The sequence below is a fragment of the Lathamus discolor genome, chromosome 3 (assembly GCF_037157495.1).
Source record: "Lathamus discolor isolate bLatDis1 chromosome 3, bLatDis1.hap1, whole genome shotgun sequence".
Taxonomy (NCBI): Eukaryota; Metazoa; Chordata; class Aves; order Psittaciformes; family Psittacidae; genus Lathamus; species Lathamus discolor.
In genome coordinates, this window is record NC_088886.1 from 82977581 (window position 1) to 83005034 (window position 27454).

General features: G+C 39.9%; 1 protein-coding gene across 4 annotated transcripts in view; it reads right to left on the reverse strand.

The window, feature by feature from the left end:
- PARD3B (par-3 family cell polarity regulator beta) overlaps positions 1–27454 on the reverse strand; it is a 414980-nt gene that overhangs the window by 275578 nt on the left and 111948 nt on the right. For all 4 annotated transcript variants that reach the window (XM_065670133.1, XM_065670134.1, XM_065670132.1 and 1 more), the window contains exon 3: positions 9447–9618. In XM_065670133.1, the coding sequence (XP_065526205.1) occupies positions 9447–9618 (172 nt within the window). The remainder of the gene's footprint in view (positions 1–9446; positions 9619–27454) is intronic.

Genomic DNA, 27454 nt, shown 5'->3' on the forward strand with positions numbered 1-27454 from the left:
GAGATTCTAGATTATCTGTTTGTAAGAAACAATCAAAATCTGAAGTGGCACTTCAAAGTAAAGAGACAAATAACTATCAACTGTGGCTCTTGAAAACGTGTATTAAATAGAAAGCGATGAGAAAGAACGACATGGCAATGGGCAAACTGACTGAATCATTTACCTGCTACTTGTAACTAATGATGACTTTCATGAGGATGGGCTCATCAGTATCCTGGAACACACTGATATGGAAGCAAACAGTAAACAATCATTATCAAACAAACATTGCAAAAAATGCGTAAAACTATTAGTTTGGTTCTTAAGAAGAAGGGTAATCTACTACCTCCAGACCTTTAGATGAGGTGTTTCTTCAAGTTAAATAAGAAAACGTCAAACTATCAATCAGCCAAGCTTAACAGGCTCATTTTCAAACTGAAATACACATTTTGCCATACTGCCTCAGAGCTAAACAGCACATAGAGATTTATAAACACACTTACACACTCCTTTGTCTCACCTAGCACTAGAGTGTACTTACTGACAGAGATTGCACTATAGCATTCCAGTATGATATTATACTATAGCCTTCCAAAACCTTCAGCTGCAAGCATTTAGCTTACTAAATGGGCTGGTCTGTTTCTTTTTAAGAGCTACTACCTTTGAAACTAACTATGCATGATAACAATATACAAATACTCACAAAACTCAGCAACATCAGAAAATTAGTTGTACGGGCAGAAATCTGAAGGAAAAACACTGACATCAAGTAAAGTATGTCAAAAAGCAGCACAGACTTTTATAATAAAATTTATTCCATCATTCTAAGTCCCATTCATCACCTTCCCCAGAACCTTCCCTGAGGCAATAAAAGGCGGGAAATTAACATCTCAGCTAGAAAGCTACTGCACAAAAATGTGTAACTAGTAATGGAAAAATATTTTTCTTCCTACTTAACATATTTTCATGGAGATACCTGCTGCCGCAAAGTAACGCATTTTAAACCAAGTGCAAAAGGAATAGGGACAAGGGGAATAATTGATGAGAAATAATTCTGGGGGAAATCAGAGGCAAAGGGGCTATAAAAAAGAAACAGGGTTTTTTTGGTAACCGACTATGTCCATAAATTCACTACCTACACTACCACTAAATTTGTGGGTACTGGGAAAGGAAGGAAAGACTGGCTTTTTTTCCAAATGAGCAACCCAAAGACAAAGAAACACCTGGAAATTTTTATGTATGTATATATGTGTGTGTGTGTGTGTGTGTCTATTTACAGAAAGCATTACTGTATTCTTTTGCTGCAATACAAAGATAAACTTCAGCTATGCTGGTGCCAAGCTTATTTCCATGAATCAAGGACAACTAAATAATACCAGCCTTAAGTCACAGGGTCAAAATATGCCAAGCCTGCACTCTGACTGAAATGAAAAGTTATCTTCAAACCTTTAGCTTGCCTGAGAACAGAAACCATTTGTTTTAGGAACACAAGTAGGCTTGAATTGATCATCACATTTCTTTAAAAGTAGATTAAACTGAATGCTGCAGAGGAGAAAAATCTATCAACAGTGTCATTCCTGCAACACCTACGACAAACAGAACAATGTTTGATATCAGTACTATAAGGGCAAGCCTTCCAGACCACAGAAAGAAAATAAAGTCATATTTGCTTAAGGAAATAAGCAGTATTGCCTCAAATCTCATAAGGCAGCATGTGCTTCTAAGAATGCATTTCTGTTGAAGCTTACCGATTTCAAAATGTTAATTTTCCCTGAATCACACAGGAGAGACTTGTTAAATGCATGTAGTACACTCAGTGTACTGACAGACATCATAGCGCTCAGCCAATAAACTGACATTGCAAAATTAAGATGAACAGGACAGCTTTTGTTTAAGGAAAAAGTGTCCTTCGACTTACTCTGATGCAGCATGAACGCCGTACATAAGCATTAGCAACACTTTTGTTTAGCAATTTAATAGTTTCAGTTTATATCTGTTTTCATAATGTTTTAGAAAGCACAATCATGTGGCTTCCTTGCATTTAAAAATACACTGTGTATCTCAACACCAACTTGAAAGAGAACTAACCAAATATATGCTCTTTAAGATGCCCACAAGCCTACTTGCAATGCTTCCACTTCAAAAAGCACGAGAAAGAGAAGGAATTCTTTCAAAGCTCTAAAGCCACACAGAAATGGACAACATCTGTACCCTGGAGGTAACAATTTAAGCCCTGTCAGGCCTATCAAGGGAGAAACTTTCAAACACTCCCAGAAGAAAACTTGCCTTCAATTCCCTTGGACTTCAAACTAAAGACACTGCCAACGGAAACATCTCTGTCAACTGACTTAGCAACCCAAACACAGAGGACCATTCAAACTAAACAAGTGTTTTGAACAATCCCATGAAGCACAATTTAAGCTAGATCAAGCCCAAAACCACACAAACATTTTCAGCTGATTAAGTATATTCTCTGTCTGAAACCCCCAGAACACCTTCAAGGAAATTCCATAAGAGTGCAAACAGCCTTTCCCAAATGTTAAAAAAGAGGCAGCCACAACACCAACAACTGCATCAAAATGGAAAATCAAAAATTTCTAAGCTAGTACTGTTATTATCCTGTACTAGACCTATTGGAGGGGCTGGAGCATTACCAGATAGTATTCACCATTTTCAGGAAACAAGTGTCCACTGCAAAGGCACTATATAAAATAAGCATAACTGAAAGAACTGACTGTTCAAAGGCACAAGAACCTCAATATCACTTGAACTTCAACCATTTGTAAGCTTATTTTATGAGAGAGACTATAATCAGCCATTCCAACCATCATCTGCACCCAAGTCTTCCACTTGCCTAGAGCTTTAATCAGACTGGGTGGCTGAGGGTTATATACATACATATAAAAGAAGAAAACAAAGAAATATATAAAGCAAAGGCATGCAAATTCTGAAATACCAAAGAAAGAACTTTCAACAAGAAAAGTAAGACACTTGCCCTACTTAGCAGTGAAAGCTTCCGAAGAGTGGAGTTAAACTGCAGTTTACAAGACAATTTTATAACCTGCTATTAATAACTGTTACAAGCAATTACTTATTTGTCTAACCTCAATTTTATCTAAACACTAGTAAAGGTAGAAACTCATTAAGAAGCTAAGTTTTATTGTGATAGCCGAAGTAACATAATTGTATCTGCTTCCTGTGATGCTTGTACTCAGAAAACAGCTTCAGCAATCTTCAACCTGATTCCCAAAGAAAGGGAAAATGAGGAAAGAATAATGAAAACAAAATAAAACCCATCATGGAGATACCTACACATACCTCACTTTTTTCCCCTACCTTAGTACTCAGAAGTGACAAGTATCACCGAATACTGTCTGTCTTCCTCCAGGAAAAATCATGACTACTTAACACCAAGGAAAGGAGCAAGAGAAAATCAACAGCTAAGGGTTATGTGCCCTCAGCCATCATCTATCAAATAAAGCAAACAGAACACTAAGCCAGTCATGAAAGCATTTTCAGCTCAGATGAGTGTGTCCATAAAATGCATCCTCCATGAATAAATTAGTGCAGTGCTTCCTGCCTGTATGGGCTGAAAAGTTAAAAACAAACTGCCACCATGGAAAAAAAAACCAAAAAGGCTAAACCTCTTACTCCTCCTTTTCCTGTTCTACTAACTACCATGCAGGCAAAAACACTAGAAAAGAACACTAAACTATTAAGTACAAAAGAAAACCAGAAGGGCCAGTAGTGTGCTCATGGGTGCAGAGAAAATTACAAGATGGCTTCTTATGAGAACCAACAGAACCACAAACATGAAAAACCCTAGACAGTCCAGCTACTTTAATTGAAAAGCCTTCAAGGAACTTGTAAACTCTCCTTCTTAAAGTGCCTCTACTGGCATGCTACAAGCTTGAAATGTTATAATGACACACTAGTGCTTTAACAGAAAACAAATCCAAACATTTCTGAAGTGACTATGTTGAAGTTTGCAGTTGGAACTAATGATCACACAAAGCATTCCTTACAGACAGGTCACTGCTTAAAATACCATGGACACACCACTTTCACGCACAGCAGATTTCTGGGGGTAACCATTTCTTTGGGAAAGATTTATTAAAAACTTCTAGTCCAAAGTTGGTAATTATAAAAAAAAAAAAAAGATGAAAATATTTTAGGAATCACAGAATCATAGCGAATGTCACATCAATTTACACATAGCCCATTAGTTGCTACCATAAAGTTGTGTTTCAACACTCTACATTGCTAGTTCATGTTTAATAATTCTAACAATAAACGTGTATGTATTCAAAAACCTCAAACTACTAGAGAACCCCAGACAGAGTTATTTGCACATTCTGTTAGTATCCCTAATATACATAACCCCATCCATCAAGGGCTCTCTAAAGATCTTAACACACTGCACAAGAATGTCATCCACTACCCCAGCAAAGCTATCTTTAAGATGAGAGAATGACTTTTTAATCATACATCAGCAACAAAACAGCAGTTTGGAACAGGGAATAATGGCAATCAGTCAACAAGGTCTGCAAAGGTAAGTCCCTCCTCTGCAAAGATTTCTCAGCTACGATCTCTGGCCAAAGAGAAATATTAAAATATGGTATATGCAAAAACCTAAACAAAACACACACCCAAACCCAATGCCAACAAAAACCAATGCTAGTTAACCCAGTAATTACTCTACCACCTACATACAAGGATCTCCAAATGTTTCATCATCCCAAACACTTGTTAGTTTACTAGTAGTTATATCAATGAATAGACTTGTACACAATTTGCCAAAAATCCAACATAATACATTTATTGTTACAAAGATCAATGATCAACAACAGTGACTGGGCAAAAAGTATTCATTTAAGCAGCATTTGTACAAAGCAAAAGCCACCATCTGTGCAGAATAAAGGAAACGTGTTTCTTAAATGACTTTGATACACTATTTTTAAAAAAGCATTACTGCATCCTAACTTTTAATTATCCATTCAAAATAATTGTGTCTGATTATGCAAGCTCAGACCAAAGGAGATGAAAGAACAATACAGAAATGAAACGCTGCTCGAGATGACATCTGCTCCCAGAGAGCATCACAATCTTGTGGAAAAGATGGGAAAACAACTAATTGTCAGTCATAGTCCTGCTCCACTAAAATAACTATATTTAGTCTTCTAAGGGTACACAAGTTCAAAAGTGATACTTACTATACAACAGCCTTCATGCCAGACAGGAGAAGGGCTAAGGAGTCAAACAGCCAGAAGACCATCTCTTAACACAGAATTTTGAAATGAATTCTTTTACTGAGGCATTTGTTGCCTTACATTTGGGCAGAGAAGAGATTCAGAGCAGCCCTGTGGAGAAGGACTTGGGGCTGTTGGTCGATGAGAAACTGAACATGAGCCGGCTTCAGTATGCGCTCACAGCCCAAAAAGCCAACCGTATCCTGGGCTACATCAAAAGGAGCGTGACCAGCAGGTCAAAGGAAGTGATCCTGCCCCTCTACTCTGCTCTTGTGAGACCTCACCTGGAGCATTGTGAGCAGTTCTGATGTCCTCAACATAAAAAGGACATGGAACTGTTGGAACAAGTCCAGAGCAGGGCCACAAGGATGATCAGGGGACTGGAGCACCTCGTGTATGAAGATAGGCTGAGGAAGTTGGGGCTGTTCGGCCTGGAGAAGAGAAGGCTGTGTGGAGACTTCAGAGCAGCCTTCCAGTGTCTGAAGGGTGGCTACAGGGATGCTGGGGAGGGACTCTTCATTAGGGACTGTAGTGACAGGACAAGGGGTAATGGGTTAAAACTTAAACAGGGGAAGTTTAGATTGCATATAAGGAAGTTCTTTACTGTAAGGGTGGTGAGGCACTGGAATGGGCTGCCCAGGGAAGTTGTGTATGCTCCATCCCTGGGCAGCATTCAAGGCCAGGTTGGACAGAGCCTTGGGTGAGATGGTTTAGTGTGAGGTGTCCCTGCCTATGGCAGGTGGTTGGAACTTGATGATCTTAAGGTCCTTTCTAACCCTAACTATTCTATGATTCTATGATATTCACCACAGCTAACGTCACACAGCTAAAATGTATTCAACATACTGCAAGTTCAGTGTTCATTGTGAGGTTTTGTCTATCCAAAGTTTTATACCTAAGGAGCAAGGTTAAAAAAGACAATAAAGAATTTATGACAGTATTTGGGGTTAAAGATGTTGAAGCTTACCTCCATCCAATTTTTCAAACGTAAATCACCTATTTAGGCATTCAGTTGCCTGTATCATTCTTTGATAATTGCTGTAATGTCCACATCATCAGTGTACTCTGGCAAGTTCTGCTCACAAGGAACAGTCTCACCAGACAAGCTCTCTCAGCTGCCAGGTCAGTAACAGCATACCAATGTTCTCTACTTACCCATAGAAATACCAAAATCAGTAGGTCATTTCTTCACTGTTTCAAACAGATGACTGAACACATTAAACAGTTGTGTGTTTCTTTAAAACTTGTAATATATATTAACAGCTGCTTTATTACCATTTGTATTGTAGCATGAAATATGTTCCCTACCCAACCACGTTTTCTGTCAAATAGGGATTTTTTTTTTACAACAGACCTATATTTATTTCATTGTCAACTGAAAGATGTACACCAAGATTTTCTATATTAAAAGTTCTTTTATATTTTGAAATAAGAAACTATGTACAGTTAACAAAAGTTAACAAACCCCTGCCAGACTTGATATTCTTTTGCACTAGATTTGAATTACGGATAAAAAATAGAAAGGGAACTGGAGCAGTAGTGTTCAGTTTTACATGCTTATTAAGCACGAAGCTCTTAAGTATTCTTTCAGCAGATCACCAAATGGATGTTATTTTTACCTAAAACCACAGATCTGGCTTCATAGAATACAGAACATCCAACAGAAATTAATAGGCAAAATTGTTCCACAGTCTGACAATGGTAAAACAAAGGATTTCCTGCAGTTCACCCCTAAAGCCATTCTGCAAAAATACTCCAAAAGTTTAGCACATGACTGTTCCTGAAGCAGGGCTCTACCATGGAAAGCAGTGCTTGCTCACTACATATATATTTAATTACATCCTTGCTCTCAAAATAAAAACAGATTTTGAAATTATTTTTTTATTTCTGCTAAAATTGTGGGTCAATTCAATAAGTGGACAAGGAGCCAGACTACTGTGGTGCATGCATCAATGATATTGATGCAACCAAACTGTCCTTCTATTTCTTCATTTACTTTTCAATTTGCCTCTAGTGGAAATAGGGACATAATTGAAGGCCCAAGGACTTGTACATGAAAAATACAAACAAAAATTAAGTCTAAAGAACTGTAATCCGTCATACGAAAGAGGAAACAATTCTCTACACTCTATATTTCAGAGTGTAGACTGAGTTTATAGGACTGACAGGTAGAAAATCTTTCATTTACATCATAAAATAAAACAATCTGAAAGAGAACCATTGAGACAGACACGTTTGGGTTCTCTTGTTTTAAGAAGCAAGCATCCATTTTAACTTCAAATATGTATTAATTTCCATTGAAAACTAAATGGAACCCTAATTGGCTGCTCTTCTCATTATATTTCATGTCTTTTACACCCTATAGTAGAAAGATTCTATAAATGCTATGAAAGCTGAACTACCTGGTAGCTTACTGGAGAGCTCAAGAGCTCCAGCATTAAGTGTTTTACATAAAATTGTATGAAGCTGAAATACTCTTTCCTCCAACCCTCAACTTGCATACGATAGTATGCTAGACAAATGACTCAAAATGATTGAGTTCTTTAATATAGCTCAGAATGGTAGGGAGAACAATATCTACTTTCTGAAACCTGTTAAAATGTGTTTACATGGTATTATTTAAAAAATATTCAATAAATGAAGAGGCAAACCATTCCATCACTGAACCTTTAGCCACAAATTTCACCATACCTCATGCTTACCAAAACCACAGCTCAAATACATACAAGTTACAGCAAGGATAAGTCTTTCCCCAAGATTTTTAGGCATGAGAAATTCCTGTGTGACATTAAATATACAAAAAGATTTTTCTGTATTCTAGAAAACTGAAGTGATCCATTAACACAAAAACTTGAATACAAAAGTTTTCATGCAGCTTGAATTCCAGTATTTGCCTACATCAAGCACAAAACCCAGCATAGATTTCATCCAGTGAGCAGTATTAGAAGTTTTATTTTAGCTCACTGGTTTTGTTTATCAGCCTTTTCCTTTAAAAAAATGTAATTAAAATAAGCATACAAGTAAACATGCAATTTCTGAGGTTGTAATCAGGCTGCCACACAAGAGTAGTACAACTAGAGGTACTATTTCTATCCTTACTCCACCTGCTTACACTCAAATTTTACTGCATGCTATTAGGAGACTGCCAGCAGTACTGAAGAATACAGGGTGAATTGGGCAATGAGCCTGGGTGGAATTCAGAGAAGCCTCTCCCGAGCATTATTCATTTGCTAAATACTGTCAGTGTACTTCAGCTTTACAGACAGACAGTAAGAGGATTCACCCTCAATCTGTTTTTGAAAGCCTCTATATCTACTATCTAGGTGACAGCTGAGCCTGCTCTAAATCCACAAAAATACTTCAAACTGCTTTGTGTTCAATGTACAAGACTCTCTCTTTCTAATTGGAAACCAGTCTCTGAGCTCTTGGCCTTCCAGGTACAGTGAAACAACACGGGAACAGAGTTGCAGCACTTCACGTAGTACCCTCTGATATAACAGGGAATTAAGCAGAAGCCTCTCCTAATCACAGTTTGCTCACCTGAAAGTCAAACAGGCAGACAGACCCTGCTGTGCAACTTCTTCAAAGGCAAAGAGCTGAACTGTTTGAAACCAGAATCTCCTTCCACCTCCCACCCCAGAACAGGGCACCAGCTCAGAGAATCAATAAAAGTATTTGCATACAGCAGGTTTACTCATTGAACCAGGTTCCTAAAAAAAAAAAAAAAAAAAAAAACACCCACCAAAAAACAACCAAAACCAAAACAAAAACCAAGAAAACCCAAAACCGTGGATTTTTTTCAACAGCTTTGTAATTTGCATAGGTTTCATCTCTTTTGCTCTTGGAAGAAAACAATGAAGGATTGTCAGCCACCTATCCCCTCAAAGAAAAGAGGAAAACAGAGACCCCAGCTGTACTGATGGGCATAATACACAGCAGGGTACAAGGCTCAGGTGCAAATTTGCCATGCTCCATTGCAGTCTTCAGCATCAGTTGTTCAAAGGCCCAACTTTTGTCATTACAATTGTCTTCACTGAACTGCAAATTGCAAACAAGTAAAACAAAATCTTCGAATACACAAAACGGGCTACAGGCAGAAAAGAAATAAAGTAATACTATATATTGGTAAAAACAAAAAGAAAAAAAAAAAAAAACCAAAACCAAACAAATTAAACCAAATCCCCCCCAAACCTAAACAAACATACAAGATATACATACCCAGTTTTAGTGCAGAAGGAGTCACTTCAATCTCACCACCAATTGGCTGAAAGGCAGCCAGCTGAGCCGCCACCTCTGTCTCAAAAGAGTCAGGGCTATTTCTGTCTGTCAAATTGCCATTGGTGCCATCAGTCTTCCGGTGAGTTTCTTGTTCATCATAAACAGCGATAAGCTATCGAAACAAAAGAGAACACAGTTTGTATATTTAAAGTATTCCCAAACGTCACTTTTTTTTCCTTTTTTTTTTTTTTAGAGTAACACTTATTCTTCATTGGGAGTACAAAAATATCAATATTTTTTCAGAACAGCTAGTAATAAACATGGATTCATAAAAGTACACACATTTGTGTTTAAAAACATTTTAAATTTTTAAATATATCGAGCTCAATATGACTTCAATATGTGCTTCAGCACTGCCCTGTGCTGACAAGGTTTTTTTCAGAGTTAGCATACTACCATTAGTGAGCATTTTACATTGCTCCAAAACATTTAGGGTTGAACATGCTTATAAACACAGAACAGCGTTTAATTCTTGGGGGTGGAGGGCGCTGTTACATTAAAAAAAATTTAGTGCTACTGCCTGACACATCGCACCAAGGTAACACAACCATGAGCGAGCAGATACATGTTTTATTTATAACTACATAATAATTACATTATAAGGACAAGATACATCTGCCACAGTGACAAGAGTGTTAAGTTTCCTTAGTTGCGCAGCCTGTGCCTCTGTACAGTTGAAAGTTTCTTGCTCCAGCAAGTTTATGTACACACACATCTCTACCTACCTACCATGTACCTATCATCTCCTCCTGCAAGCTTATACCACATACATTGTTCCAGGCACATAGGAAGGTCAAGATTAAGCAACAACTGATGTTGACATGATCCAAAAAAAGAAACCACCAGAAAAAGCCCTACAAATACAAAGTAATCAGACAAGGTGTGTACAGCTTCATCAAGTGACTCAGACGCATGGGGCTGAGTGTAAACTGTGTTACAGTTTCAAGAAAACAGTTAACTATGTTGCAGTTCTGGGAACACAAACCCAAAACTACATTAATTAGCAATGAACCTAAACAAATTAGAAGACTCAGTTCTTAACCAACAAGATGCTTGACACCCCAGAGCCCTCTCCAAGAGCAGAGGAGGTAAGGGCAGCAGTACAAGCGCTTTTCCTGCCCCACTAGCTGACATTGTTTAGTTCTCGTACCATACTTTGCCTAATAAGCATTGTACAAGATATCTTGAGGTGTTCATTTCACTTTTGAGCTCCTTAAGACTAAAGTTTTTCCTGGCTAATCATGAAAAAGACCAGAACACCCACAACTGGCTACACACTGTCAAGATACACAAAGAAACAAGTTTAAAGCACTGATATACTATTTTCTGTTATTTTAAGGTACACATTCACATTCTCTTTATAAAAGTGTTAGTACATTGAATCTCCTCCGACACTTCCACTAAGTGTCAAAAAGTATATCCCATGATAAACAGAACACAAACATTTAAAGAAGCTCATTTGCCTACGGGGAGAAGAGAATGCATGAGAGAGAAAAAAACCAAACAAACAAACAAAAAAAAGGAAATAAAAGAAGAATCCTGAAGTGCTTCTAAGGAAGAAACTGACATTTTCAGGTCTTCCACTCATTTATAATTTGGTTGCTAGAAATGTGTCAGCTCACATTCACCAATGCACGTTTCAGCGACACACAAACCCCCTTAAATAATTATGCAGAAAACTTGCTCTCCTTTTCCTCATGGAGTACATTTCCTTTCCACAGCCATACAGCCAGCTCTTACAACATAAAATTTATATTTGTTTAAAACATATAAGGAAGATTCATTTCAGTAACAAAGATAACTCTGTACCTTACTCCTGTGTTACAGGCAAACCTTACCGGTGTTCACTGCATTCATCACCAGGTCATCACTATGCCCCTTAACTACATACAGCCAGAAAGGCTGCCTTAAAGCCTGGCACCAAAAGATCATGGCAATTTTTTTCAGTACCAAGAAAAACCCCACAGACCCTATGGTGTATTTCCTTTGTTTCTAAAATGACCATTCATATTCATGTTATTATGGAAGTCCATCGTGGGGAAGTTCCACAACTGTTGCCCACCAAATGTTTGCTTTCTCAATCTCACTTTTGTTGTGGAAACTTAATTTCTAAGAAAGATGCTGCTGCTGAAGAGAAAACTGGAGACTGTGTAGGACCACAGCACTGAAAACACTCTAGGTTGTAGTAAGATACCAAGTTCACTTGAGCATTTGCAATATAGAATCATAGAATAGTTAGGGTTGGAAAGGACCTGAAGATCATCTAGCTCCAACTCCCCTGCCACACAGTAAACGGAGCTCAGTTCTGATTTGATGGGAATAAACAAGGGAATTCCTCAATTGGACCAAGCTGAGTTTCCCCATGGTTTCACACCCTAGCATATTAAATACTATACCACATTGTAATACTCTGCACTTAGTGACCCAGGGTGTTGCAAAGGTCAAGAGCAGAAGCGGCTCTACTAATGGAGATCAGCAGGAACTGTTAAGTAGTAACATGCAAGCATTACTTCAGACTCAAAAGTCCCCCAAACACATAGTAGTAAAACCCAGAACAATAAACTAGGAGGACACTGGTGTTTTAATTACTCTATTTCTATATACTTTCTTCAAGTATTTTCCAGTGGTCACTAGCAGGTACCAGCGCGGCAGTCTGGCCCTGCACTGCTGCTCTCACAGGCTCACACACATGGTGGTATTATCACATACTCAGGTTTCTAAATGCTGTATGTTTCCTTCATTCCCCTAAAGTTCAAATGGAATTTTGTATTACCATTCCTACTAAAGTTACTTTAACAGAGAAATAAGGTCACGGACAGACTCTGACAGCTATAATATATAGCAGCTTACCTACCAGCCAGCCCAGAAAGCCGAACTGCATTACAACTGCAGTTTTTACCACAGGAATTCCACCGTTTTCCCGGGGCCGGCGCTCCCGCTCCCACCACCGTGCGCCATCTCCTGGGGAAGGCGGCCATGGCCCGCGGCCAGCCCGCTGCCTACCGCTGCTCCTCTTAACGGGGTCCCGGACCCATCAGGAAGCACAAGGACACCTGCCCGTGCCACCCGGCCGGCCGGCTGAGGGGCTCCTGTGTGAGTGCCCTCAGCTCGGGTTATGGCTGAGGTGCCCAAAGAACCGGCTCTAGGACATCAGTGAATGACCCCATCTGCAGAGGGGTTTGAGGGTTTTGTAAGAGGACCCAATCTGCAGCGGGTCCAGGTTAAAATAAAGTTTTGACTGTAACAACACCTTTTTTGTGGTGTTGCTCCACCAAGGATCCCTTAAGCACCTGCCCTAATGTTGTGTGACACTTCCTGAGAGATAACAGGTTACAATTCAAACAACTGCCTTGACAACTGGTCAGAAACGGGTTGGGTTTAGGCAAAACGACACACAGAAAACACAGGGGATCAAAACTCCAGGTCTTCACCCACTTAATTATATGGAAGGATTGTAAATGGCTTAATGGTTGTATCAGTTCTGCATCTCCAGGTGGCTGCCGCTTTCATTTACCTACCAAGAAGGTTCAACAGATGGAGACGCATCAGCTCCTTCTAACTCCCACAGCAGTCAGGACAAAGACACATTTGCCACCACCCTGCTTCCCAACTGTACCCACGGCAGCACTCCGCTTCCACGACGGGAGCTGGGGCAGGCCGTGCACCGCAGTGCAGGGCAACAGCAGGCAAACACCTGCGATATAGCCCAGCAAATGGCCGGAAGACGATTTCATCTGAGCTAAACCACAAAGGCCTCAAGCCTGGCTGAAAGCAGGGACGTTTCTTACTGCTGTCAGTCTTTGAAGCCCGCAGTTCCCTCGTCTACACCCAGGCACTACTGTGACAGTCTGGATTTTTTAATTTAATTTAGTTTTGGATTTTTTAAAAAGCAAAATTATTTCTCAATAGTACGGAACACACCATTAAAAAATTAACATGATCTAGAGTTAAATTCCCTTTTTTTGGAGAGAAGTGGAAAGGAGATACCTTGGTACTGCATATGGAGGTAGCAAAGATACAATGCCTCTCCTCACCAGTGAAATAAACAGCCATTTGCTTTCTAGAATGTTTATATGGGAGAGAACTCCTCAGGACTGCAGAGGCACCTTATTAGTAGCAACTCTAACATGATAAACACACTGCTAATCAAAGCATTATAAATATCAGCTTCAGCCTTTCAAATGGAATGAATACAATTAAGGTTATGTAAATTCACTATTCAAAAATAACTGTAGTAATTGACTTCTCATTTCCAGTATGGAAAATTCTTTAATTGGAACAGACTGCCAACCTCTTCTGATGGAAAAGAACTTCAGCACATATTAAGCAAACCTCCACAAACATATCATGAAAACAACAACACTGTTTGCAACACTGGTTTATTCTCGCCCAGTTCAATGTTTATAAATACTGAGAGTTCAGTAGGTCAGCAGATTGTTTTTTCCAACACATCAAAACACTGCTCTAGATATTGGTAAGCTGTAGAAGTTACACTAGTGCTCTGGTGGGGTTTTGTACCCTTTGCTGTACTCCAGCATCTCCTTTTTTTTAAAGGCTATTTAAAGAACCTGAATATTTACTGTGAAAGATACCTATGTAGTTCTGTACAGGTAAAATGGCTCTACACCAGTATTACTGTAATATCTATTAACAATCTACCAGTTACCTAGGCAATCAACGAATTACCAACATTTAGCACTTTCCTATGATTTTTGATTACTAAACTCCCCCCTACTGATACTGACATGGTCACAACAGAAGGCAACGATAACGAACACCTCTATTTTATTAGCATTTTCGTTGATTAAAAGTGGCAAAGCTCAAAACAATGTAGTATGGCCAAATTTCATTTAAAATCTTTGCATGATGTCCTATGGCACAGCTCTTTCAATAGTTTACTGACATTTAAATTGCAAAGCTTGCTAAAAAGTAAAACAAGAAAATGCAAAAAATTACACTACTATATTCCCAAACACTGCAACACACACATTTGATTAACATCAGCCCTCATATACAAAAAGGTGGCTAAATACCACTAGTAGACAATGATGCGACTGACTGAAAGGGACCCAGTACAAAGCAGCAGCGTGATGTTCTACCCCAGGGAACTACTGGCCACTAAGACAGAGAAAACTGATGCAATGTTTCATTTAAAAACCACTCACAAGACAAACTGTTCTCCTCCCCGATCCTCTCTGAAACCTTCCATTTTCCAGGGGCTCAGTCCTGTCAAAACTAGTACCACTCAATTCCATCAAGCCAAGCTGCAGCAACCCTGTTGTTGCTCTGTTTGCAGGCAGCTGCAGAACCATGTTCGAGCTCACAGCTCATACACATACACTGCAGCCATCCTTCACTGTATGCTGGCATATACACCACACACACAAGCAGCAGTAAAAATAAGGCCTTCCGAACTACAATTGCATCAGTTTTGGTTTAGTGCTTGCTAATCAAGCTCAATTTAATACAAACAATTTTGATTTGCTTCAGAATTTCAAAGAAAAAACATCCTCACCTTTGAGCAAATAGCAGAACTTTACAGCTCTTGCTGTAAGGCACTTGTCTGTTAAACCAGAAACAGCTGACTTTCCATTGCCCTAAACACCATTTTAAATAAAAGGTTTCCTAATTATTTCTCTCTTCAAACTACACTTTTGACAACTAGATTACTGTTAATGAGGTTAAAACCTGTATATTTTACTAGCATTTCTGCACTGAATTAGAAAACAGACACCACTATTTCCTTTCTGACCCCAAACACCAGGCATGTACGTACACACAAGGTACTAAGTAAGAAATGGTAAAATAAAAGCTTGCTTGCAATTAAATTAATCAGCTTTCAATTACTGTGAGGGTAAAATCACTAAGAGAAGTTCTCAGACACAGGCTAACATCGGTATGTGATTGAAAAGATGCAATTTCCAACAGCTGGAATAATATATTCAAAATCACATAAAGGAATTAAATGCTCAACTTATATTACATTTTTCATGCAAGCTGGAGGGATATTCTTCCTTTCAATTTTTTCACATTTAGAACTTTATTTACATTCTTCTTTCACTATGGACAATGAAACGTAACAAAATTACCTGGTTTTTTCAAGACATGTTTTTATCCTGTTCAGATGCTCCCCGTCTGTGACTTCAAATGCTCATTTAAGAAAAAGCCTGTTTGCTTTGGGGTTTTTTTTAACCATTTCTGTACCTATGAGAGCTGGTGCTCCTGTGGGAGTGATTATTAGTTACTTGAAAATTGATGCAGCAAAACTATTCTCCCTTTTTTGGGTCATTTAGTAAAGACTTTGCATACAAAGTGCTCGCATCTTCACAAAGAGCTGTCAGGAGGGGTGAATGAATAGCTCGGTGACTATTTCACTGAACTTCGTGACATAAGGAGAAGCAATGGCTCAAACTACAGCAGAAAATGACACTCATCACATCATCACATTACCTTGCTCTCTGTAAGATTAATCTTGTATTTCTGTATGTACGCATACATAACAGAGGTAGAAAGACATAGTGTGACACACTGATACCAGAATACACCAAAGATAAAACGAAGAAAAGAAAAAAAATCATCAGTTCTCCACAGGTGTTTGTACCTGCACACAATCAGACACAGGAGAAAGGCTGCAGCTGACAGCAACCTACATATGACCAAAAAAGAAAGGTAAAAGGGATCCTTTCTTCTTTTTCCCCTTTCTTTCAGCAAGATTATGTATTTGGCCAGGTCAGTTCTTTACTCCAGCCATCCAAGACACCTGAGCACCAGTGCTAACACAAGATAAAGGGCAAAGATACCTCTTTAGCCAGCAGTTTGCACCAGGCTATCTTAAGTTCAAAATCTGATGTTTACTTTGAGGCTGCTGTGGCCTGACTTTCCTCTTTCCCCAACCACTAGCTTCTACTGCTCCTTAATGCAAGTGCTACAACTTGCTAGAAACACGATGCCTCAGTTCAGGGAACTAAACCAGGAAGAAAAGCAACTCTCCACCCTCCAGCTGCTTCAGCTCTGTGAACCACTCAAAGCAAATTTCACTCAACACGTCACTGAGCTGGCATCTTAAGACTGCCATTGCCTGTAATCTCGCAGTAGTGACATATCTCTGTCTCCTTTAATTAAGATGGACCAATGTTTGTTCCCCTACTCTGGTGGCAGCACACTAGAGTGCTGTGCACATGTGTGTCATGAAGTGTGAACACAACAGAAAGAATGTTTCTGCAGTTCTTTCCAGAGTTCTTTCTAACAGAAACTCTTCTACAGGGATGGGTTGTAATTTTAAATTATGCCCACAAGGAGACAAGAACACTTCAGATCGAGGCAAAAAGACCAAGAGTAAAGTGTATCATACATTGAACAAAAACCCACTTCATAAAGCCACTGTGGAAGTTGTCTCAGAACTCCACAAACTCATTAATGTAAAATCAGATTTCATATATTACTTATGAAAGACTCCTGTTCAAATGGTTAAAAGATGAAAGACTGGTAACAGTGCAACATAGACAGAACTAAGGTAATTAGGGTACCTCAAAAACAGATGAAAGTGTTCTTTAATTTTTCAATTTAAAACTTTCCTGGAGCTTTACAGCCTTTCTTCAATATTCTTTCAAGGTATTCTTCTGGTATATACTGATAAGTATTTGAAATGGTATTCTTGCATAATAGTTTGCCTTGGAATTCCTTTAACTTAAAATAAAGGCTGTCAAGGAAAACTACCAATATACACACCATATGGCAGCCTTCCTTCACACCTACATATGAAAACAAATTACAGATACATTACATGAGAGCTATGGTGATTAGATCATCTTGTTTACCTACATGCCAAAATTACATACACCAAAGTATCTTTCCCAAAGACCACCTGACACTTTTCCTACCCTTATTCTTCAGATTTATTTTGGTACTGCCTAAAACTAGCCAATAACAGAATCCTACCGCACACAGTACAAACACTGGAAGCCTCTGCTCTCAGAACTTCTCAAGGATACAAGGAAAATCCCCACAGGAAGAGAAGCAGCATGCCCAAAAAAGAGAGACCAGACCCAGCCCAAGTCCCAGATCTTTATGGAGGAAGGGAAAGGAGGGTGACAAAGGCAGGGAACGATCCTTACCCAAGTGACAGTGCAGCTGTTTCGGCACAACCCAAGAGACAGAGAAGGGGACAAAATTAAGAACTGAGGGTGGAATACAAGGCCACAGCTGGTAGAGCCCTGCAGGGTTTATTTCAGTTTACAGGGCCACTGAAGGTCCTCAATACTGCCAAATGCTTCCATTGTTTCTATTTCACCATAAACGGGCACCATGGCAAGAGGTAATACTTTAAATACTAATTTCCTTCATAAATTAAGCTGAGATTTTCAAATTATCAGTAAGCTGAAAAGCTTATGCAAACAGTGAGATACAAATTGTTTCCAGTCTTCACATTTTAAATAGCACATCTACTTCCCAAGGAATCTGGAGTTCCTCTTCTTGCCTATCGCTTACTACATCTAAAAGAGAATTAGAGACAGCAGTATGTAAAGAAAAGGCTGCAAGCTAAACCTCTGGAGCTTCTTCCCCAGCCCTCCTGCTGTGCCTGTGCTGTGGCACTACCAGGCACCCAACAGAGTTTTTGTTTGCTGAAGACCTACTCTGACTGTGCTTCCCTGATTTACCACATTTGTCATTACTGACATCAACAGCCATTGAAGGGGTTTGAACTCTCCCTTACTTCTGGGAGGTCAAAACTTCCAGACTGCTTTGTTACTGCGAGTCCTCCATTTAGCTCTCAGTCTTGTCACTGAATTTGGGCAAGTAGCTAAATTTATGAGCCAGAGTTTCTGGGTCTCTAAGAGTTCCTGAACAGCCCTCTGTAATTTCTCTTGTGGCTTTTCTTGTGGTGTTTGCTTGTTAAGGGCTTGGGGGGTTGTGGTGGTTCTTATGGTTGTTGGGGTTTTTTATTTGCTATTTTGTGAAGGTTCTCAACTACTCTAACTATTCTAGGTTAAAAATAAATGAAAAGGGAAAAAAAAAAGGTAAATTAAAAAATATGACTAGGAAATTATGCCTGAGAAACCCCTTTTGTGCCTGCTTTTCAGCAAGTTTAGCTGTTGGTTTTGTGTGTGATCAAAATAAAAAGATATCCATATCTTCCCTGTAGCTAAACTGGCAGGGTTTGAGGTTGGTTTCTTTTTAATCTTTTTTGAAAGGTCATGGCAAACCCCCCCACAAAACTACCTGATTGACGAGACCTCATATACTTCTTGTCCAACCTATTCCTCCATGGGCACACGTGACTGTACTTCAAACAATGCAGCTGATTGGGTACTTAACATTGATATTTGTGGCAAAGTTTGATGAGCCCTTCAAGCATGACTGATATGTAATTTTTTAAGCCACTTAGTAACTACTTGAGAGCTGTTATGGAGATCCATAGTAACAATACAGATATTCCTTGAGGGCTGACTCTGGGTAGCTTCCCTGGCAGATATAAATGCCAGTGCTAAAATGTCAAGGATTTATAATTATGATGGCGGATGCATAAAACACATAAAGCAAGCCTTATTAGGGCTGATTGAAGTAAATATACCAAAGGACATTCCTCTTTTCTTCCGTAAGAGATTCATGCTCAATGCTATTTGTAGCCTGTCACACTCATTAGGTTTTCATGTGATATAGCTTCTGAGTTTTGCTAGATAACAAATGCCCTTTGTTTTTATTCTTTCTCTATTCAAGTGAAAAACCAAATGAAAGGAGGAATGTAAAATGAAAGACAGATTATTTCCTTTCTATTTACCTTGAAACTGAGTACTTTCACCTGTATGGGCTTTACAGAAGATAAGCTAATTTTGGAGAGTCCATTTAAAATGGCACCATAAGAAATGTAGATACTAATATCAAAGACTCTATTACTTACTAGAACTGTGTTTGTCAAATGCACTTATTGTAATCAGTCACTGAAAAGGAAAAATTCACTGTGCAATGAGTATCTGAAATAACAGTTTATGCTTGGAAATGAAAGTACCATCTTAGTTACTATACTGCAGGTAAGCATCAAAAAATGTTCATTTTCATGATAAAATTTATATTAATTCCACGATATTAATTATCTTACCTTAAAATACTACTATAATGCTAAATCAACAGTTTCGAGCAAATCCACTGGCAAGCCTCCTATGGTACATACAACAAAACAAGCCAGTAACACAAAACCTACATGACAGACCGAGCATCTTCATCAGAGAACACGGGATACTTTGAGCCACACGTGGTGAAGTGAGGCAGAGGGAAGCTCAAACTGCTCCCAATTCCTACCACAGCACAAGGCATTCCTGCAGCCCACTCCTACTTTAGCAGGCACCAGCAAACTGCATTGACGTCTTCACCCCACCTTCTCACCACTTTCTGGATGCTTCCGAAATCCTGGAAAAGCTGATAGATTGCAAAACATCCAGACCGATGAGCAGTCCTGATTTAAGGCACAAATAAGCATTTAAGTGGACTGCTGCTGAGCATTCAGTTATAGATGGAACTGCAAGAAAAAAAAAAACCTGAGCAATTCTTGGACTCAACAAGCTTCTCATTGCTGGGGCTTTTTAACAGTGTTTCTGAGGAGCCCAAAGTGGGAACAAACAAGCACCAGTCCAGCCAGGACAAAGTCACGTGCAAGGTGGTAGCAGGTATACCTGCAGCACCCACAGTACCCTGTACCACTTTCCAGTAGTTTGCATCCCATGCCACTCATGCACCGGACATACTTTTCAGCCATCCCACATGCATGTTTGTGGATTCTCACAAACCCACATTAACTCTCTGATCAAGTGGCTGAAACACTGAACAGCTTTGTATAAAATGGGCAGAAGCTGATGAGGAAGCAAGGCAGAAGCTGCTCCCTGATAGCCTTCCCCATTCCAGTCACATCTGATCTTGATATAGGAGCTCATAGGGCTGAAAGGGAGCTGGGGAAAATGAAGCTGAGTTCATCACCATTTCTCCTGCTCTGCTTCTGACCCTCCTCAGCTACAAATGCTTGAAGAAAGCACTGGCCTTCAGAACACTGCCAGAGGTACTTGCAGTACCAACAGTTTGTACTCGTTCAGTCTTTCCTAATGTCTCAGTTTAAGAAAGCAGTCCTCCAAGGTAGCTTGCTACACTTCAGATCATACAGACGTGAAAATTTGCAGAAAGTCAAAGAGATTAACTCTGTGCGGAAGAGATCTGATACCATTTCAGTAAGATCAGAGGGTGCAATTGAAAAATCTTAGGGATTTGCATGGCTTGTTATACTCTAGGCAATCACTTATGACGTTAAAAAGAACTCTGTATTTAGAATCATAGAATAGTTAGGGTTGGAAAGGACCTCAAGATCATTTAGTTCCAACCCCCCTGCCATGGGCAGGGACACCTCACGCTAAACCATCCCACCCAAGGCTTCATCAACCTGGCCTTGAACACTGCCAGGGATGGAGCACTCACAACCTCCCTGGGCAACCCATTCCAGTGCCTCACCACCCTAACAGGAAAGAACTTCCTCCTTATATCCAATCTAAACTTCCCCTGTTTAAGTTTGAACCCATTACCCCTTGTCCTGTCACTACAGTCCCTGACGAAGAGTCCCTCCCCAGCATCCCTATAGGCCCCCTTCAGATACTGGAAGGCTGCTATGAGGTCTCCAAGCAGCCTTCTCTTCTCCAGGCTGAACAGCCCCAACTTCCTCAGCCTGTCTTCATACGGGAGGTGCTCCAGTCCCCTGATCATCCTCGTGGCCCTCCTCTGGACTTGTTCCAGCAGTTCCATGTCCTTTTTATGTTGAGGACACCAGAACTGCACACAATACTCCAGGTGAGATCTCACAAGAACAGAGTAGAGGGGCAGGATCACCTCCTTCGACCTGCTGGTCACACTCCTTTTGATGCAGCCCAGGATACGGTTGGCTTTCTGGGCTGCAAGCGCACACTGAAGCCGGCTCATGTTCATTTTCTCATCGACCAGCACCCCCAAGTCCTTCTCTGCAGGGCCGCTCTGAATCTCTTCTCTGCCCAACCTGTAGCTGTGCCTGGGATTGCTCTGACCCAGGTGTAGGACCTTGCACTTGGCATGGTTAAACTTCATAAGGTTGGTATCAGCCCACCTCACAAGCGTGTCAAGGTCCCTCTGGATGGCATCCCTTCCCTCCAGCGTATCAACCGGACCACACAGCTTGGTGTCATCGGCAAACTTGCTGAGGGCGCACTCAATCCCACTGTCCATGTCAGCGACGAAGATGTTAAACAAGACCGGTCCCAACACCGATCCCTGAGGGGCACCACTCATTACCGGTCTCCAGCCAGACATTGAGCCATTGACCACAACTCTTTGTGTGCAGCCATCCAGCCAGTTCTTTATCCACCGAGTGGTCCATCCATCAAATTGATGTCTCTCCAATTTAAAGACAAGGATGTCGTGTGGGACAGTGTCAAACGCTTTGCACAAGTCCAGGTAGATGACATCAACTGCTTTACCCTTGTCCATCAGTTCCGTAGCCCCATCATAGAAGGCCACCAAATAGGTCAGGCAGGATTTCCCCTTAATTTGTAATTAAGCACTTCAACTTTCCTGTCTTTTCCAGATTCCAGTTTAACGAGTAGGGCCCACAGAACAACTCATGTTGGAAGCGACCTCTGGAAGTCACTGGTCCACCTCTTCACTCAAAGCAGGGACATGCTGGCACTTAAACTTTGAAGCTGGATCAGGTTGCTCAGAATCCAATCTGTTTTTTTGCATCTCAAAGGATAAAGACTTCACAAGTCTCTGGATACCCATTACAGTGCTTGACCACCTTCACAGTGCAACAAAAAGCTTCTCTATCTTATTAGAGTCTTCCTCGTGACCACTTAATGTCCATTAACTCTTGTCTTCTCACTGCAGACTTTCTGGAAAGTAGGGAGTTGTCTCCTCTACACACTCCCATTAAGCAATAAGACGCCCCTTATTCTATGAAGTTCACTCACCCTTCACACCCCATGTCATGTTCAACCATGTTGGTGACCCTGTGCCTCCTGTGCCTGTTGGGAGCTTGGTCCAACTATGTCCGTATCTTTCTTGCACAAAGGAGAGCAAAACCGGACACAATAGTCCATCTGTGGCCTCATAACTGCTAAACAGAGGGGAGGAATTGCTTCAGTGACTTGATGGCTACACTCCTGTTAACTACCTGAATGTGCATTTAGCCTTCTTAGCTGGAAAGCTAAAACAAACCCTGATCAACTTCGACCAAGTTGCTCTATTGGTTTTTCCCTCTCTCACCCATTTGACAGTATGCATCATGTGCAAAAATAAGTTTTTGCTTTGGCCACAATTACTCAATGACAGCATATGAATTAGCTGTTTATTTGGTTTTAAATGGCTTTGAGGACATTATTGGATGGCGAATGGAACTTCAGAAGGAAAAAAAAAGGCAGCACAAAAATACTTGAATTGTAAAACCCACCAGAAAGTGTAAAACCATCTGTACACCATAACATACACAACAACTTTCATTAGTACAGACAGGCTTGATAAATCTTGGGACATTGCCACACGTCATACAGTTCTCACACCGTGTTTCTGTCTGTGCAGAAAAACATTTCAGTATTTATAACTGCCAAGAGTCCTATTCTTACTGATGCCTAGCTTAGCGAGACTGCATTATTTGCCCTGTCTCTGACAGTTTATATGTCAGGCTCCAGAAAGGCAAGAGTAAGCTTACAAAACTGGTTGTCACCTTGATGAGGAAAGGTCTGTCCCTAATGATAAACTAATGCCATCAGTCTCTACTAGTTCGTTATTAATTCTGTCAATAAACAGTACTCCTCGGGAGACCCTAGTGCATTATAATAAAGCATACATACCCCCTTTGAGAAAAATGGAAAACAAACACATTGCCTTTCACACAGTGACCTCATTTTCATAAGAATGATGACCCTATATGCTGCAGCAGCATAAGCCAGCTGAGCAACCATGTCCCTAAAGACAGCTCCTAAATGTAATGATCCTTTTATTTGAGACAGAGAAGAATAGAAGAAGAGGGGAGAGAAGTTTAACTGAAATGCAACAGGAATGACACCCACATCCTCAGAATGTATTTGCTAATTGGCTAGTTTCACATGGCTTGTTTTATCACACTCATTAATAGAAGACTACAGAGTCATTAATTGTCACCCATAGAAGAACTGTGTTGGGTTTTTTTAAAGGCAAACCAGTTTCAGACGTCTACAGCAACTAAAGAAGAAACGATAAAGTTGTGCTCTCTCAGAAGATCAGGAACACACAAACATTCAGAAACTTGAAAAAAAGCGTGGCGGTTCCAAACGCTGCGGTTCCAGAAATGCACATTCCCAGATGAACTACCAGAACAGAAGGACTAGGAAAAAAAATGTTTTGACTTGACAACTTAATGCACCATTACTGTGAAAACAATGAAACTAAAAGTAAAATTTCCAGAGATAGTCACAGCTCTGGCAATAACAAAAAACCCTTCAGTGACAATTACTCATTTCAGCAATCAGTTCATAACAGACATCCTACTGCTGCCTTGCTCATTACACTCCTTAAAAAGAATGATCTACATGTTATAAATCTCAGTCATTTTTTACCCTCACATCAGCTGCCCACAGCATAATTTCATAGTGAAATTTCTTAATTTCTTGGTAAACAAATTAAGTGCTGACATCATGTTCAAGATCCACAGTAAAAACAGGCATACTATTTTAAGACTTAGAATTCAGAATACAACTGAGAAAACCGTACTTGCAAAGTGAGTAGCAGCTATATGCATATGTATGTATGTACGTATGTATATATGTAAGTTAGGCACCCTTGGACACGAGTGTGTTTGCAAGCAAACAAGTTTTCACATATGTACCCTTCTACTACCCACACATTGGTACTTGTTATTCAACTGTGAACACATCCTATTAAAGCAGAATACACAAGAAAAGATAGCCGCCATTCAAAACATTACAACACTAGGAATGTTCTTGTCCTTCCACAATAGTATAGGATACCAAAAAATTAAACCAAAGTACGTTTACTGTGATACTGTAATTGCTTGTTAGATGGATTCTGACAGGATCCTCATTTCCAAGGCCGAATTTCAATGTCCTATTAAGTACCGTGTTGAACATTTACTTGATGCAGTTTGGCAACATGTAGCTATAAGAACTACAAGTTTGACCTCGGAACAACAATTAAAAATATCTTAACATTTCTTAAGGAGAATATCTTCTGTAATAATTGAAGTAAGGGAAGCTTCTCTGTTGTACTGAATGAACCGCAACATACTGAGTGTGGTTTCTTACCTACACTAATTCAACTAATGCTTTTTATTAGGTAATAAAAACCACTGAAGAATATATTTAACCAAAAAGTTGAATTCAATTAACAGGTTCCTACTGCTCTGAAATATTGTTCTAATTTGATCTAAAGCTTTCTTTTTGGAAAGAGAAAAATAATCTTCATGCTTAGGGCATAGTTTAATTTTGGTTACAGGATTTTAATATTCTGCAAAACAGTGATACGTCTGGGGAATAAATGACTTCAGAGCATTCAGATCATTACTCAGAAATTTCAAACATGATTTTTTCAGAGAGAAGCTTGTTCATCCATTTTCCGCTCCTCGTTTCAATTTAAAAAGGGACCTATTCATAAAGCAAAACATTTTTAATAAAAACAACTCAAAGTGAATGATATACCAGGCTCTGCTTTCAGAAGTAAGCTCAACTACTCAAAAAACCATGCAATGGGAGAGGAGTAAAATACCTTCACCTAATAGAAAATTCTCCCAAAATGTTTCAGTTGGCATGAGTCTTCAAGCATCTGAAGTATGATCAAGAGTCAGCAAAAATGAAACCACAAAACTAGCCAAGTATTTTAGCCTCCTCCAGAAACATGCACACCGCTATTCCTTGACTTATCTGCAATGACAACTCACCAGACCCTGTAGAAGGGAATTTGTGTTTTCACAGCTTTACTATTAGTACCTGAATGGATTCACAGCAGAATCACATTTGCCACCTTCACTGCCACATCACCTTGTTACCTAACATTATTGTAAGTTGGTAAAATACACAAACAACATTGATTCAGGTCTTCTATGGAAGATTTTTTAACATGTTTTTATACCAACAATAATGGTACTACCAACACCAGCCTATTCATGAGAGTGACATTCTTGCTCCCCTGAACCAGTTGCTCCACACACACAGCTTTCCATTCTGTGGCTACACCACACTCAGTGTTCAGCTGCCTCCAGGTAAGCCACAGTCATAACGGCACACTGCTCTTTGAGGCTTCCTAGGTTTTACAAAACTCACGAGGGGAATAGGTGGGAATCCACACACGCACAAAAAAAAAAAACAACTCCAGAAGAGGTAACAAATATATTCACTCTGCCTTGAATACTTATCCTCCAGTCAAACCATTTCCTTTCCAAGAGACTAAGAGCGTTCAGTCACTCTTAACTGAAATTGTCTCAGGGGTTCCTATCCAGTGCCAGCTGAATAACTTTTATTAGTAATTCAGCAGACACACACATTGCATGTGGTGTCTTGATGCTGGTTTTGGGGAAGGTCCCCAAAAATAACTGCACTCCTGATTTAAAAATCTGGGTGCCAAAACCACTGAAAAAAAAAAAAACAGAACAAAACAAAACAAACCCACCAAAACAAAACCAAACCAAAACTCAAACACAAAACAACACATACTCTGTAGTGATGAAGGGGAGCCACAGCCAACCCAAGGATGCCCACTATCTACTTTGACACAAATTGAAGAGATAAATATTTAAGAGGCAAAAAATGACAGTCCCTTCTCACTTACCTCAGTTTTAACTTTAACCTACAAGTTAAATCAGGGCACCACACAATGTGAGGCTGCAGACTGATGCCCAAAGGCCAGGGTTAGTTTTGCTGCTCTTACTGAGAGCAATGTGATCTGACACCAACATCACACCAGAATGGCATTTCCATCAGAAGGTAGTGCTCAGAAGTACACCCTCCAGCTTTTCGCTGGGATTTCAGGGATTTCAGAAAACATGAGGAACAGAAAACAACCGAAGTTCATCTACTCTTCAGAGACACTAAGAGGAGAACCTACCAAATATCCATTGTACAGGATATCAAAACAGAACTGATCGTTGTGGGTGGATTAAAGGCAGGGGACGTTGACTCATTGTTGCATTTGAACTCAAAATTAATTTTAAATGAATTAGGCTAACACAAGTCAAAGATATTATAAGGGGTGTGCACTCTAAACAGCAGCTCTGGCCAAGTTTGTAGGGGTTTTTTTTCCTTTGCTTTCTCCTACACATGCTGTTCAGGCTACCTGGGAAAAATACATAGGTTTTTAATCAAAATGAAGTTTGCAGAGCTGTGCTTCCAGTCTGCTGATCCTTCCCTATGTCAGTAGTCCACTAATAACTAATTAGTCCTTGGCCTGTTGACCTTCAAGGCTTTAGTACAGGGAAGAGACAAGAAAGACTGCTCCATCCTCCTCCCAGGGCTCCAGTCCAAAGTCCCCGCAATAATCAGTGGAAGGCTTCTGCCTGCTACTTCTCTCCTTATGTGCTTTCAGACTCTAAGAAGAGACTTTACAGCTTCTGTTGACCTAGCAGAGCTCTTAGTCTTTGGACGTGTCACCCCACTCTGCCGGGAATTATAATCATTTATACTAATCGTTTTTGATCTACTCTTCAACTGCAACTTGGCAACATGGAGAGAGGTACGCTGCTGTGTAATCTGTAAGGTAATGTAAACTAGACTAAAAGAAGTAGCAGGATTCCACAGCCAAATCCTACCCTCCACAGGATTGTTCACAAGTAGCATGTTCCTGCGCTACATTTTAAGGAAACTCAAACTACAGAAGAGGGGAAAACCTAGAGCTAACCACATGGAGCTAGAGCTTCCTGGAGAGATAAAATAACAAGCTCCTGACAGCCATAGCTGCCACTT